The sequence below is a fragment of the Lacerta agilis genome, chromosome 8 (genome assembly GCF_009819535.1).
Source record: "Lacerta agilis isolate rLacAgi1 chromosome 8, rLacAgi1.pri, whole genome shotgun sequence".
Lineage (NCBI taxonomy): Eukaryota > Metazoa > Chordata > Lepidosauria > Squamata > Lacertidae > Lacerta > Lacerta agilis.
In genome coordinates, this window is record NC_046319.1 from 64085092 (window position 1) to 64100485 (window position 15394).

The following is a 15394-nucleotide window of genomic DNA, read 5'->3' on the forward strand; positions in this document are numbered from 1 at the left end:
TCTTTTGCTAAAGATCCTGGATTTGGTTTTTTTGCCACGTGGTTGCACTGCTGCAATGACCACAGAAGTGAGACAAGACACATTCCTCAACCTAAAGCCCCCTTTTGGTGGATAAATTAGCACTTGGCTCCCGAGCTCTACAAAAACAAACAAACCTTCCTCACATCTATGCAGAGAAGTAACTTGCAGAACCTTGCTGAATCTTGTCAGTCACGGATATCAAGGGATGTTTTCCTCTTACATTACAAACACAGGAGTGCTCGATCTGATCACTGGGAAGCGGCTTGGCAGTCCTCACATTTTTTTCATTGATACTTCCATGCTACATTTCCAATTGCATGAGGGATCTGGGGGAGTGCTCCTGCGCTTAAAAACTACAAGGTGTACACAGTTGCCCTGAGAGTCAGTTCAAGAACTAGAGAAGCAGAAAAAACACAAGAAGCCTGTTTCTATGTTTCTTGCTCGCCAGTTAGACTGAGTGCTTCCCTCAAAAGTTCTGCTTGCAATGAACAGATATCCTGGACTGTTTTACTGCATGAATGTGCAACTTGCAGTTGTAACTTGCATATATGTGGCCTTAACTTTGCCCTGCAAAAGGTGCCCAATGTTTCTTCTCATCTGCCAGAAGTATACATAGAGAAAACTAAGATGAAAATGTCCTTTGGAAAATATACTATCTTATAAAATTAGATTATGTATTCCTAAAAATGCCTCTCTTACCCAGCACCATAAAAGTTATATGGAATATCTCTTTTACTGCAACAGTCACGTGGCATCCTGTCTTCTGTTGTCTCTCTTAAGTATTAATAGAGATTCTCTCTATCACACTCTTTCAATGATAGCTCTTCTACGTAGAAGGCTTAAACTCCTTAGCTTCTTATACAAAAATAGAAAGCTATGAGACATATTGCCTCTGCAGATTTATTAAATACTGTTCAGACTCAGCAGCCTGGATTGTGGACTATTTACAAGTCTTATGTCATCTTGACTTTAGGAAGGTTACAGAGACTCTTAAATAGTTGGGAGATAAAAAGTAGAGAGATGTATGTGAAGTGGATGTAATGGAAAGCTTGACACCATTCTTCACAGAAATGTCACACATTTGCTTATAAGGTAAGTTAAAAGGAGAGAAAGACATACCACCACTGACCAACAGGAAGAGCATCCTTTGCCAGCTCACATTCTTCATGTCAATGATGTAAGACACGAACAAAAGAGCAGTATCCTTGCTATGCTATACAGAAGTTCCCTTTTACTCCCTCAAGTTTAAACAGTTATCAACCCTAAAAATGGCTTCACATTAAATAAACATTTGCTTTAGATGAGACACTAGTCCAAGGGATTCTGTTGTCTGCTAAAATACCAGGGCAGTGAATGAGGGGTAACTTTGATGTGCATGCAAGAGAGAGAGAGGAGTTCTATGACAGGGTTCATAAGCTCTTCCACATCTGAAGGGAGGAACATTAGAGCACGCGTCCTTCCCAAGTTATACTGTATTTGGATGGGGCAGGGGTTGAAGAAGTGAGAATGATTGCCTACAATACCAATATTATTATACAGCGTGGGCTGGTAATTAGGGGACAGCAACAGAAATATGGACTACATGGCCATTACGTGCTGCAGGTGTAAAGGCAATTCTTCATAGACAAACTGAGCTTATTTTCAGAATCTGCCTTCCCCAGTGAAGATCTGTGTCAAATTGCTCTCTTTTAATATTCTTTTGGCACCTTGCATCCCCCCCCCCCCCGCTTATTTTTTCATCCACCCATATGGTCCTGTGCATTTCAGCAAAAGCTCCCAGAGATTGGTCTGCTGCACAGCAAAGCATGCAGATATCATTCTAAAGACTAAGACTACTACTGAACTGAATGGAGGATGTGAAGCAGCAATACTTGTATATTTGGCTCCTTTGTGCTTAAGTGGTCCACACTAAATACTCCCATTTATTAACCAGCTGTGCTTTCAAAACAAAATGCTTCAGAGTGGGGATTCCAGGTTCTTTCCAACAATTCTTGCCTCAGAAAGATCACTAAACTTTCCTTGCACTGAACCACAGGGAGATGGAAACATTTAAAACATACCCTAATAGTTTCGTTATGGCTCTCCAGAAGTTTTCCTACAGTTCAATTAGGGGAGCCCTCCACCCAAGTGATTGACTTATCTTCTGTTGGAACAATCTCCAATAGGCTTTATTAGACCTATCTTCATTTCATCTCTTAACCTCTGCAATTGCACAACTTGAAGTGCAGGTATAATAGCTTGATAATCAATGGTATGGAGTCAGACTTCATTCCTGGCACTCCTCACCCCCTGCCAAATCCTGCTAGACCAAAATAATAATTGCCAGTGCTTGAATAGCTGAAGGAGAATAAAAATTCAAAACTAGTTTGGAAAAAGCACAGATGTTTGATGAGGATTTGAACAGCAGTGCTTTGAAGAATCTGTCTCTTTCCTTGTTCCCTTAAAGCCTATCCCCAAGTTCTGCACACAAAGAAGTCGTCATGGACATCAGTGATAACTTGGATTCTCTTTTAGGCACTATCAACAGGTTAGTCAGTTTGGCTCCCCACCAATAGCAATACCCGGGATTCCTCTTATAACTGGAGGCATCATCAAGATCTTCACAAAAGATCAATTTAACCATACCCATATTCAATTAGGAAAAAAACAACAATTAATAATCTCTTCTTAGAAGGGAAGCCACTAAATCCATTCCAAGTGGCAGAAGGGATTGTACTTCTTTGGGATCCTTTCAGCAGGTTCCAGAGTCTGAAATGCAATTAGACCACTGCCTTTCCAAGGTCCCGACCTGCTCAGTATTCAGTAACATGGATCTCTGCTGCTGAGTTGTTCTTTGAAGGCCTTTCCCAGCTCTGATCTCCTGGCTCAGACTGGTCCTGGAGGGGCTGCTTCAGTCTTCTTCCGCAGTCTTGAACATGAGGATGGCATTGTATATTTTAAGTGCTGGTCCCAGCTTGATACTCAGAATTTTAACAATGTCTGACTGGTTCAGGAGAAGGAAGGCTTCACCATCGATCTGCTGGTGGATGGAAAAATAAAAAGAAAGTCAATATTACAGCTGGGACAATGCAGCTTCCATATGCTTAAAATTAACACAGCATGGGAAGGGCAATAAGAATGACATTTGATAGGATAATCAATTACACCCTTGGTAAGCTTTTTCCAAGCAGTATCCTTTAGTGTACTTCAGATCTTTTGCAGGTGGCCCCTTTCTGTAAGGGAGGACAGGGTTATAGACTCTTAAACACCTGAATAGAAATGGCAACTTTAAAAAGTTCTTGTGGTGGGGAAGTGTCCAAGTGTTCACATGTCTTCGCACCATAGGTCTCACATTCAATTCCTGGCATCTCCAGTCAAAAGCAGCTGAAGCAGGAGCTGGGGAAGAACTCTATATGTCAGAGACCCAAAAGCAGTTGTTAGTCAAAGCAGACAAGATTGGGCTAGATGCACCAATAGTCCCACCCTGCTTAAGGAAGCTTCATACATTGCTTGGTTTGTGTCCAGTAAGAACAGAACCAATATCTGAGAAGTTTTTGTACTTTACAATTCAACAGAGAAATGGTGCTTCATATATAAAGGTATATGCTGAAACAGTCTCAAGGCCCTTCCCTTATTGCAAGGGGAAGTGAACCATTTTCAGCCTGAGGGCTGTGCAATGCTTTCTGGGTGACCTTCCAGGGGTGATATACCAGTGGTGGGCAGGCCAGAGGCAAAAGTGGGCAGAGCAATGAATATGAATTTTACCTCTGTACAGTAGGCTAGCTTTAAACACACTCCTCTCTCTTCCATCCAGGCAAGCCAGAAGCATGGGAAGAGTCCTTGCCTTTGGCCCCCCAAGCCCAAGGTTCCCCATTCCTAAATTACTATGTTAACTTTAAGATGGTTGTCTCACTACGCACACCACTGGGCTGTGTTGCATTGAGGTGACTGGGTGGAGTGTCTGTTACTACTACTAAACAATAACCCCCTTGCTTTCCTGACAGACCATGGTTGGACCTAGCAGGGGAAATAGGAGGGAAAATAGCGGGGGGGGGGGACTTCTGTCTGCAGTGAAAAGAAATGAAAAGCAGAGTTCACCTCAAGCTCTGCCAGCATGCAGAAATGGAGAGGACTGCTTTCTAGTGGAAGGGATAAAATCTTCTAATTTTCATGCCCCAGAGTAAGTGGAACAACCCACGTGAGTAAACAATATTTCACAGATGAACAACCCTGTTCCATCCTTAGTACATGTGCTGCTAACGCTCTACATTTATGATGCTGATTGGTGCTTTCTATGTAGAGTTCATAGGAACGTTATCCATAAGACATATTGTGAATTGTTGGTGGTTGTACAATTGCTTAGGAGTCCAGGGAAATGGTTGCTGCTTTTGCTACATTTATCCTTCTTGTAGTGTTATTTTTTAAGACTTCTCTCTCTCTCTTTCTCTTTCTCTTTCTCTCTCTTCAGATGCAAACTATGGAATCTTCAATTGTTAGGGCAGAAGTGTGATGCGCCATGTGCATGCGGCTGAGCTTTTTTTTTTTTTGCAAGATCTCAAAAAGAAAAAAGAAGTTTTTGAGCTATTTTTAAGGAAATTCACCAAAATCTAACACTTCTAACATGGGTTGCCATACGTCTGGATTTTCCTGGACATTTAAGCAATTTCTGGCCAGATACTGTTTCTGACGGCCAAATCCCGGATGTATGGCAACCCTACTTGTGAAGGAAAACTTTGCCCTTGTAGGCCAGCAGCTATTGTGGAGCCTGCACATGTATGGACTGTTTTGTTCCCAAATCACTCCTAGTAAGGAATTGCTGCATCCATTTTCTGGCCAGAAAAGTAGGCTGACCATTGTTGTGTTAAGTTTACATATTTGTTAAATGATGTAGACAAATGCATAATTTTCAAAGCAGCTTCGTTTGCGGTTTCAGTGGCTAAACTTAGAAGGAGCTTTGTAGACAGGAATGTAGTAGACAGTAGGGGCGATAGGAAGAATACCCAAGACCTGTTGTTGTTTTTCTTCTCCACCGTGGTTAGTTTTTATCTGCTGTTACTAAATAATGCAAATTTTGTGTGTTTGATGCTATATTTTTGAAGGCTATTGCTTATAATAAAACAAATGACTGGTTTGTAATGTTAGAATCATATAATTGTAGAGTTGAAAGGGGCCATGAGGGTCATCTGGTGCAACTCCCTGGTAGAATCTCATGCTCTACCAACTGAGCTATATAAGCCCAGCATGTTGCTAGTGTGTTGTTGAACTGTTGCTCAGGAAGCACAGAACAGTGACTGGTCTTCCACCAGCGGAAGCATCAGCATAGTTTAACTACCACTGGGCTGCAGCTTGCCCTGGTGGAATGAGGACAGGTTAGATACCCAAAAGAGAATGATTAGCGAGGTACAACAGAATAACATCTTCAGCAATTCTTTCTTTTAATACACAGACTATGAATAGTTACATTCAAAGACTGCAAATTTAAAATTGGTAGTGTGTGATTGGGGTTTAGTTGAGAAGGATCGAGTATGAATACATATTTTAAGTTGCCAGCTCAACTTCCCATCTATATGTGGGAAAGATGGGAAGATGCAAATGATACTGAGGAAATTGGGGGGGGGGATACCCATTGTAAAAGACTTTGAAGAGTAGCAATGGAAATTCATTATATAAGAACTTATATAAAACAGTAATATAAAAATAAGTATCCCTACAACCATTGCCCAACATACACAGTGAAATTCTACTGCAGCTCAGTATGATGAAGGTCAAGAGCTTAATGCCCCCCAAATGATAGCTTATGCTAATTTATTTAAAGAGGATTAAAGCTTTGCAAAGATCGATGAAAAAGTTTTGACTTCCCTTTAAAAAGTTGGAAACTAGTACCAGTAATCAGCTAAATAGGATGCTGATTTAATTGTACAGGACAGCTGGGCATCAAAGGCTTTAGCCTAGGAGTCAGAAGGTTCTCTGTCCACACTATCCTTTGGCAAGTGACTTAATTGTCCAGCTCCTGGGTTTCTAGAATTGTGGGCACCACAATTTAAGAAGGATGTTGACAAGCTGGAACGTGTACAGAGGAAGGCAACCAAGATGATCAAGGGTCTGGAAACTAAGCCTTACAAAGAACACTTGAAGGAGCTGGGTATGTTTAGCCTGGAAAAGAGGAGATTGAGAGGAGATACAATAGCCATGTTTAAATATCTCAAGGGCTGTCACATGGAAGAGGGAACAAGCTTGTTTTCTCCTGCTCTGGAGGGTAGGGCCCAAAGCAATGGCTTCAAGTTACAAGAAAGGAGATTCCGACTAAACATAAAGAAAAACTTTCTGACAATAAGAGTTGTTCGACAGTGATATGGTTTCCCTCAGGGGGTTGTGGACTCTCCTCCGTTGGAGGTTTTTAAGCAGAGGTTGGATGGCCATCTGTCATGGATGCTTTAGCTGAGATTCCAGCATTGCAAGGGTTGGACTAGATGACCCCTGGGATCCCTTCCAACTTCACAATTCTATGATTCTATGAAAATGTGTGTGTTCAGAAACAAAGAATGAATGTTTGATCAAGTTTTACTCATATTGAGAAAACACTGCAGAAAGGTTTTGGATTCTTTCATTCCTTTCAGTTCCAACTACTACCACGCTATTCGGTTTCAGAAAGATCTCTTCAGACTGTTGGCCCCCATACAGGCATAATTCTCTGGCTGCAGATCGCTAGCAGCTTTACCCAATCTACTTGGCTACCTTTTTACAAAGCTTGCACAATTTGTTCTCACATCAACTATGGCCATTTAGTAAATAAAAATTAAAATAAAAGCACAACAGCCTACAATCTCTAGAATTATGTACCTAAATATGGTGTGTCAACTGCTGCTAATGGACTATTAAAGCAGATTTCAGCAATTCTGTCAACAACATCTTTTTCTTAGCCAAAGTCTCACAGAGAGGATATTTCTTCAATTTGGTTTAATTTCATCCTGATCAGAAACCTATCCACTACATGCCAAATGAGCAGTGCTATTCTTCTAGAAAGAAAGGTGCCAGTACTCACCAACATGGTGCTCTCCAGATGCTGTTGGACTCCCAACTCCCATTAGTCCCTGCTAGCATGATTCAGGGATGGTGGGAGGTATAGTCCCCCAGCTTTGGAATGGCATAATGTTAGCCAGCCCTGCTTTATATCACGCCTTCCTCCAATGAGTAAGAAAGCAGAATTACGTAGAAAGACCAGAATATACAAATCTACTTAATTTCCACAATACAAAGCATTTGTGGAATGAGAATTTTCTCAGAACTTGATGTGGCTAACTTTGGTGCCTTGCTTTGGTTTTTCTTCTTCTCAATATCCCCCTCCAAGTGCCACAAATTATCCAAATGGAACAGATAGCAAGATAACGTAGCCTGCCATTAGCATTACATAGACAGCACTGGATTACCTCTTGTCGGAAGAGTGCAGCCTGATCCTTGCAACCAGGAAGACGCTGGACAAATCCAGCCACCTAATGAAGTGTTGGAAATAACAGACAGAATTATTAAAGGGCTGTCCGGCAACCTAATAATAAAAGAATTCCTGTCTGGAAAAACAACTTTTCATTCCTTTGAACAAAATATTGCAAACATGACGATTTTTCTTTCTTTGTCTCTAACCAAGAGATGATAGGAATTAATTATTATATTATTTCCATTTTTTATATAAACAACAACAACACTGGATTTGATACGAGGTTTGACGTAGATCTGTACAGTAATACAGGACAGACAAGAAGCGCAGCAAGCACTAAGGCAAGAGAAGCCTTGAAGGTAGACAAACTTAGGGCCAACTCAGTTGTGCATGGGTGTGCACCAGCAAAGCAGCATGCGGTCAAAGAGATGTGCTCCTGGATCCTTTGCTTTCTGGCAGAGGATGCCGGGACACATATATTGGACTACAGATACCTATAGATGCAAATTAGCTGCAACACAAAGAAAAACATCATGAGGATGAGTTTAAAAACAAATAATCAATTTGAAGCAATGAAGCCTTATCAATCCAAGATAGCCTGACTTACACATACAGCAGAATGAGGTAGGATCCTGAGGTAGCTGAATGGACTTAACCACTTCAAGTTGCAGATGAGGGGGCATGGGATTCCATTTTTTAGTGCTCCCCATTGGGGGGAAAAAACTTCCTGTGGACAATATTTAAAATAATCAAGGAAAAAGCTTTTAACCTACTCCCTGCTTTGCTAATTTTCTTTCTGAAAGCTTTTTGTGGGGGGACGTACAAAACTGGCATCCCCCACCTTTATGAGTAGCATTAGAATGTATTCTACCGACTCATTCTGTTGCATGTGTAGGCCAGGCTATCTTCACAATGGTCTGGGGCCTAAGAGACAGAAGATGGGAGAAAATGGAAGGAGTGTATACATTTTACTACAACTCTCAACTTGTATAGCTCCCCCAAAATAAAACATGCTCTGATCCAGCAATTTTTCAGTAACCTCATGTTCCCTGAAGGAATTAACTCTATTATACAGACCTTGAGCTGTTACAGATGTGACATTCCTCTCACCAATACCAAAGGACAAATAGTTACAAGGGACACTGTCAGAAACAATTTCCTCCTTTATGTACCATAGGTTATCTAGCTCCTTGCCTCTCAGCTTGCATAAGAAAAGTATGCTGCCCATATGAACATAAATTTCTCTCTTACATTTCTTTGCACAAGATCATTCCTAGTTTATTATGCATATCTTTATGTTGGCATTACAAGAATTAGACCATGGGCAGGCAAACTAAGGCCCAGGGGCTGGATCCAGCCCAATCATCTTCTAAATCCGGCCCATGGACAGTCCGGGAATCAGCGTGTTTTTACATGAGTAAAATGTGTCCTTTTATTTAAAATGCATCTCTGGGTTATTTGTGGGGCATAGGAATTCATTCATCCCCCCCCCCCAAAAAAAATATAGTCCGGTCCGCACAAGGTCTGAGGGACAGCAGACTGGCCTTCTGCTGAAAAAGTTTGCTGACCCCTGAATCAGACCATGCCAGAAAGCAGGCGTCACCTTAAGAGACAGTAAAAACCTGCAACTCCAGCTGATACAGTAATGACAGCAATATGGGATTATTAAGCACGGGAAGCTGCCTTACACCAGGTCAGACTGTTTGTCCAGTTAGAACAGAACAGCTTGCTGTGACTAATGAAGGGACTCCTGCAGGGGTCTCTCATACCACCTACAACCTGAACATTTTATACGGGAAATGCTAGGGCTTAAATATGGGGTGTTCTGCATGCAAGTCATGTGCTCTGCCATGGAGTTACAGCCCCTTCTCAAGGGCTGTATCAAAAGTTGCCCCAGCCTTCCTTGTATGAATGGCAACATGCACAAGAGAATAAAGAATGGTCCCAGGAGGAGGCCCATGTAGGGAAAAGGATAGAGATGAAAAGTTGCTCCTAGCTGGTAGGGGGCAAGATCAGATTAAATTCCAATGGATACTGCTAAGGGTAATTTCCATCATATGCTCCATTAAGGTATGGGGAGGCAAAACCTAGGAATTTGGACATTGTTAAACACATCCCATTGCACTGCAGATGGTGCCACTATTGTAAAAGACCCTCAGTTCACCCAGCAAACGCTTTAAACTATGTTTGTTTGCAGTAAAAAAAAAATGCACAAAAGGAAGTAGGATTTGACAGTGTCATTTTGAAATTCTGCAAAGAGGAACCAGCCTTCCTAAGCTTTGGACAGGATTCCCATCCATGTATTAATTTCTTCTGTGGGATTAACTAAAAGGGAGATAAAACTGTCACACATGCTACAAAACCACCCTCCCATCCAGTTACATTTAGAAAACATTTTAAGAAGCATTTGAGAAATAATCAACACTCAAATGATAAGTTCTCACTAGAGGGTAAAGATTATTCAGAACGAGCCTTTCCTTGAGATTTTGCAATGAAGGAGAAACACTCCTACTTCTGCAGCAATTTCCTAAAATTTAATTTAAAATATCCTCTTTGGTTTCATTAGTATTACTACTTAAAGCTGGAGGCACCCCCCTCCCTTTTTTTTTTAACAGAGGCTGTGGGTTCCTTGTTCCGCTTTGAGACTCCTTCGGGTAGTGAAAAGCGGGATATCAAATCCAAACTCTTCTTCTTCTTCTTCTTCCAATTTTAAGTTCATAAACAAAGTTCAGTTCTGCCCATGTTATGAAGAACACAAGAAGAGGCTATTGGATCAGGCCAATAGCCATTCAAGTCTAGCATCCTGATTACAGGTTTCCCACCAGATGCCTGTGGGAAACCTGTAAGCAGGATTTGAACACAACAGCACTGTGGTTTCCAGCAACTGGTATTCAGAAGCACTAATGCTTCCACTACCACTATGACACATTCAGTATTCAAATACTAATGAGCACAGAACTGCAGCCTTTGCCTTTTACTTGGGAGAAAGCCCCATTGAACCTAGTGAGACTTTCATCTGAGAAAACATGCATAAGATCAAAATGCAAGTTGGGCAGTTCCCCGGTGATTTCACAGTGCTGTTCCTTCTGAGCTTACACCATTTGTGATAAGCAAATTAAGTGTCACATACTAATAAATTTCACTTCCTATCCTAGGATGATGATTGGCTAGGGAATGTCTATGCAGTCAGACCCACTAAGTAGTAGTTCTACAGGCAGGATTTTGAAATTGGAATGAGATGTTTTTTCTCCAAAATACAGATAAACTCAAGGATATTTAAGGTGAAGAAAATAAATGGAGCATGATAGTGGGTTTAATATTCTCCCCCTGCAATTACAGAGTTTAACTGGATTAAAGAAGCATGGTGGGCAGAAAGAATATTATCATTAAGAATTGTTTGATCAGCAATTTTAAAAAGAGCTCAACTATTTTATAGTGTTGTCTCAAGAACTGTATTCTGAATACATAGCTTTTCTCCTTCAGAAGTCAAACTAGTCGAGGAGGCTTTAAGCTGGACAAGCAAGTGTGTCCCCCCCCCCCAATAATAACACAAGAAACTGCTGGATCAGGCAAATGGTCCTCTCTAGTTTAGCATCCTACTCTCACAGTGGCCAATCAAATGCTTGGGGGGAGACCTGCAGGCAGGGTCTGAGCCCAAGAGCACACTTGCCTCCTGTGGCTTCCAGCAACTGCTGTTCCGAAACATTACTGCCTTCACTGTGGAGGTAGAGCATAACCATCATTGCTCATGGCCATTGCTAGTCTCATCCTCCATGAATCTGCCCAATCCTCTTTTAATGCCATCCAAGTATCATCATTGCCTCCTGTGGGAGTGAGTTCCACAGTTTAACTATGCACTGTACCCTATGCAAAGAAGTAATTTCCTCCCAATCAAAATCTTTCAAGCTCCAGTCACCTCACTCTCTTTCTCCAGGCCAGAATAAGGACCACTATGTAACTGTGAAGCAATCTGCATCTGGAGTTCTATATTATTGCAATGCCCAACCGATGTATAGGGGCTTAGGCCAGAATGAAAGCTACAGTTCTACTGCAGCTGCCTCTCTTTGGCTCAAAAGGACTGAGAGGGATATTCACAGCAATTACTCTCTGGCCTAGGAAGGAGAACTATGGCAGTCAAGAGCATACTCATTTGGTTTGTTTTAATAAATCACAGTTAAAAGCCCAAGAGTGACCAACATGGTACCCTCCAGACATTGGACTCCAATTCCCATCAGCCCCAGACAGCATGGCCAATAGTCAGGGATGACAAAAGGTGCAGCACGACAGCATCTGGAGGGTATGGCATAATACTAAATGTGGCACAATGGGTCAGTACTTCTGGCTGTTAACCAGAAGGTTGGCGGTTTGAGCCCACCCAGAGATGACTGTGGGCAGGATTCCTGCATTGCAGGAGGTTGGTTTGGATGACCCTTGGGACCCCTTCAAACTATGCAATTCTATGTTTCTATGAAAGTTTTATATCTCCTCCTCATGGCCTTGCTGGAGCAAGAAAGGGGAATGTGTGAGCTCGAGTCTCGTTAATGTAATGGCACATCATATTATTATATCAAAACAAGACCAGTATAAGGCGGCTTCATATATTTGTATTAATCAAAATAATAATCATAACATGTTAATGATAAAGTAGTAACATTTGGTTCAAATTTTTGAAGTGTCAGTCTTTCATGATATCAAACATCTCCAAGTTTTGAAGCAGAAATGAATAAATTTTACAGGAACAACTACCGCAACTACTATGAAGCATAACCCTTGAAAAAAGTATAATTTATACATTTTCAAAATAGGGCCAAGTGACCGTCAAACCAAATGGACTTTCATCTACCCACTCACATCAACTCAAACAAAATCACTCTTTGCCACTTTCAGCCTATGGTATAGCGATTGCTAACTCCCAAGGCAACTGGTACAAATGTGCAGCACACGGTTCAGATATGCTGTGTCACTCAATCCCCGACTGCAGGGGAAACGTATTGGCTTGCAGCAAAGCACAACCATAGTCTCAATAGAATGGGTCTGTCTGTCAGCAATCATGCAAACTGTAGGGGTATTCTGTGCCACAGTCATGCAAGCATGCGCAGGACAATTGCAATGTAAAGTGAGTCAGCAGCAGACAAGCACAGAAAAGGCCATTGTCGGAAGAGGCCCCAAAGGGGGCAGCTGGTAAAAGTGGCATGGCTGCACAAGGAAGGATCAGTGCAAATCTATGTTTCTTGATCTAAAGTTCTGAATTAGCCACAGCTGTAAAGCAGAGGAAGAAAAGAATCACTGCCACTGTATTAAAAATGCTCTCCAATTAGACCGGGGGGGGGGGGGAATCAGGAAGCACAACTCACCTCTTCAACACTCCATTTGGCCACGTTCTTGGCGGTGAGGCCAGAGACCTCCGGCAGCAGCTTGCAGTGTTGCTCCCAGCAGAGATGGAGGCGGTGGGTAGGGTTTGCAGAAAGGGAAGGCATGAAGACAGACTGGTGGAGGGCCTGCTGCAGAGCAAATGCTGTGTCTGGGAAGAGGGAGGGCAGGGAAGGAAAGAAGATGAGTCAGTCCTTGTTCAGGTGCAATTTAGAAGTGCAGGGCTGGATGTGCTCAGAGCGTCCCTCCCGAAAAAGGTAAAGAAGAAAGCCCTGTGCTGTTACAGATGCTCTTAGGGAAGAGATGCCCCGATGCTAACACAGGAGGGATTGCCAGGGAGGAAGAGGTTGGGTAACTGCATCTTCAGATGGAAATTAATGGCACCATTCCAGCTTACAGTTTGTATCCAGCCTGTTCAGAGCACTCTGCATACGAGATAATGACAGGCACTGGTCACATCCCTGGAGAGATGACTCCAAGGTCAGGAAGGTTGGCAGTTCCTTCCAGACGTTAGTATCAGTCTCCATTTGTCAAACAACAGTGGCATTAAGAACAAGAAAACATCTCCCGCCTGCCTGCCTCTCTATCCTTCTCATACATATAAGATCATCTGATGATTGCTGTGTCATGGTGCAGTAAAGATTTGTGGCTATCTATGCAGCATATACTGGAGCCACTGATTAACATGGCATGGCACAATTTCTTTGATTAACAACATTAGCATGATTTATTGGGTTAACAACATTAGCTAATTATGTTTGCCGCTCCCCCTCCTCCACCGGGACACATACACAAAAAGAAAGGTATTTCAAAACACCAGGACCTTTTAAGTGATGGTTATTGTAAAGGTCTGTAGTGACATCTAGTGGCATTTTCAAATAACTAAGATATACTGCTTATAAGAGAGCAAGGACTGAACAGTCTGTGAAATACTGTGTTCTTACTCCTCCCCTAGTTTAAAAATGATTGAGGAATACTAGGGCTCAAATGGGCTGCTTATGATGAGATTGTACAACTCCCCTCCCTGCGTTTTACAAGGAGGTTGTCAGGGAAACAACATGACCCCTCCCCCAAATACATAACAATAAAGCTGTTTGGTGCTGTTACAGCACAAGTGGTTGAAATTTTTGGAAGGGTGAGAAAGGAGGGGGGGAGCTATAACCTCTTCCTTTCCCACTTCCTGAAACCTCTCCTCTGTGAGATAGTGGTATAAGCTTGCTAGAAGATGAGCAATTATGGGCTGGGGATACATTACTTTTTTGTTGTGGGCCTCACTTTTTTATACGGATTATAGATTTTTCTGAACTGAAGCAGGGAAATCTCTCTAGTGAAGACAGCTCTCCCTGTGGATTGCACCTGTTATATTGACCAGTGGTCAGTGTAAAGAGATGGAACACTTATGGCTGTCCAATAAGTAACCTGATCTCTGCAGAAACAATTAACATTCATTTTAACAGGTTTGCCAGAGGAAAAGAGGTGGGCAGCAAACATCAAAACAAATAGTTTCACCTTATCATTGAAACCACCCATTTAGCAAAATGCATAATTTTCATGACCAAGTTTCCAGTACCTCCACAATTGTTTCAATGATTTTAAAAAGCACAAACACAAAATTAACTAACCTCTTCCATCAGCATCCTGCTTCACTAGCTGGAGCTGTATATAGCTACGTGAGCAACCAATCCTGAAAACACAGATTTGGGCAGTAAGGCAAACAATTATACAGAAGAGATAAAATCACTTCTCCAAAGAATGCTTAAATCACGGAGCTGAATAAAAGACTTTAAAATGTTTTTTTTGTAGCATGTTTAACCAGCATTTGATAAAATGAGCTCTGATTTACAAGTGCTTATGTCACAATACATGCTAGCCTTTAAAACTCTTTAAGTTTATGGGTCCAGTGCCAGTTGAGGATCACTCAATTGTAATGTAAAAAAAATGGTTTGGAAATTGACTCAGTCACTTTTAACTGATTTTGGAATTGTTCAGGTACATTTATTGATACTCCATGTTTAATTCTCCTTGAAAGCTATCTTTGCATTTGTAAACAGTATCCCAACATTTTTCCTTCACTTCAAAACTAAATGGTCCAAGTGGGAAACTTTATTAGGAGTAGGTTTGACAAGTTGAACAACTTTGCTTACCCTTTTGATTTGATTTTAGTAATAGCAGACGATTCCCCTTCCACTGAGTCCTTCTCTTGGCTGGTCTCAGACTGCTCAGAAAGACTGTGCACACTGCTCCGTCCTGATCTCTCCCCATCTTGTGTGGATGATTTTCTACTAAGAATACAATATTTATGGCTATAAAAACCATTTTCCAACACTCCCAACTAGCCAAGAATTAGAACTCAGGGCAAATCCTCACAAACTAAGGGTTGTGATTGTGCAGATAAAGCCTCAGGATAGGATGTGATGATGCAGATAGGACTAGCTCAGCTGTCAGTGACTCTAATTAAGTTCTGTGGGGCAATTAAAGATACACAAAAAGGTTCCCCACCAAAGTCAGTCACAAAACAAGAATCTTTCCCCACCCAGCAAAAGGGTTAACAACAACTGTTGTCAGGAAAAGGCCACAAAACCAACACAGTAT

The 15394-nt window shown here is 41.7% G+C and overlaps 1 protein-coding gene across 12 annotated transcripts in view; it reads right to left on the reverse strand.

The window, feature by feature from the left end:
• Positions 1-2523: 2523 nt before the first annotated feature.
• LOC117051511 (lethal(3)malignant brain tumor-like protein 4) overlaps positions 2524-15394 on the reverse strand; it is a 55643-nt gene continuing 42772 nt past the window's right edge. For 10 of the 12 annotated variants that reach the window (XM_033157981.1, XM_033157975.1, XM_033157972.1 and 7 more), the window contains 5 exons: positions 14947-15084; positions 14425-14486; positions 12787-12953; positions 7428-7490; positions 2524-3040 (listed from right to left, as the gene is read on the reverse strand). In XM_033157981.1, the coding sequence (XP_033013872.1) occupies positions 2912-3040; positions 7428-7490; positions 12787-12953; positions 14425-14486; positions 14947-15084 (559 nt within the window). In that variant the 3' untranslated portion in view covers positions 2524-2911. The remainder of the gene's footprint in view (positions 3041-7427; positions 7491-12786; positions 12954-14424; positions 14487-14946; positions 15085-15394) is intronic. The other 2 variants (XM_033157978.1, XM_033157976.1) reach the window with 1 other exon arrangement.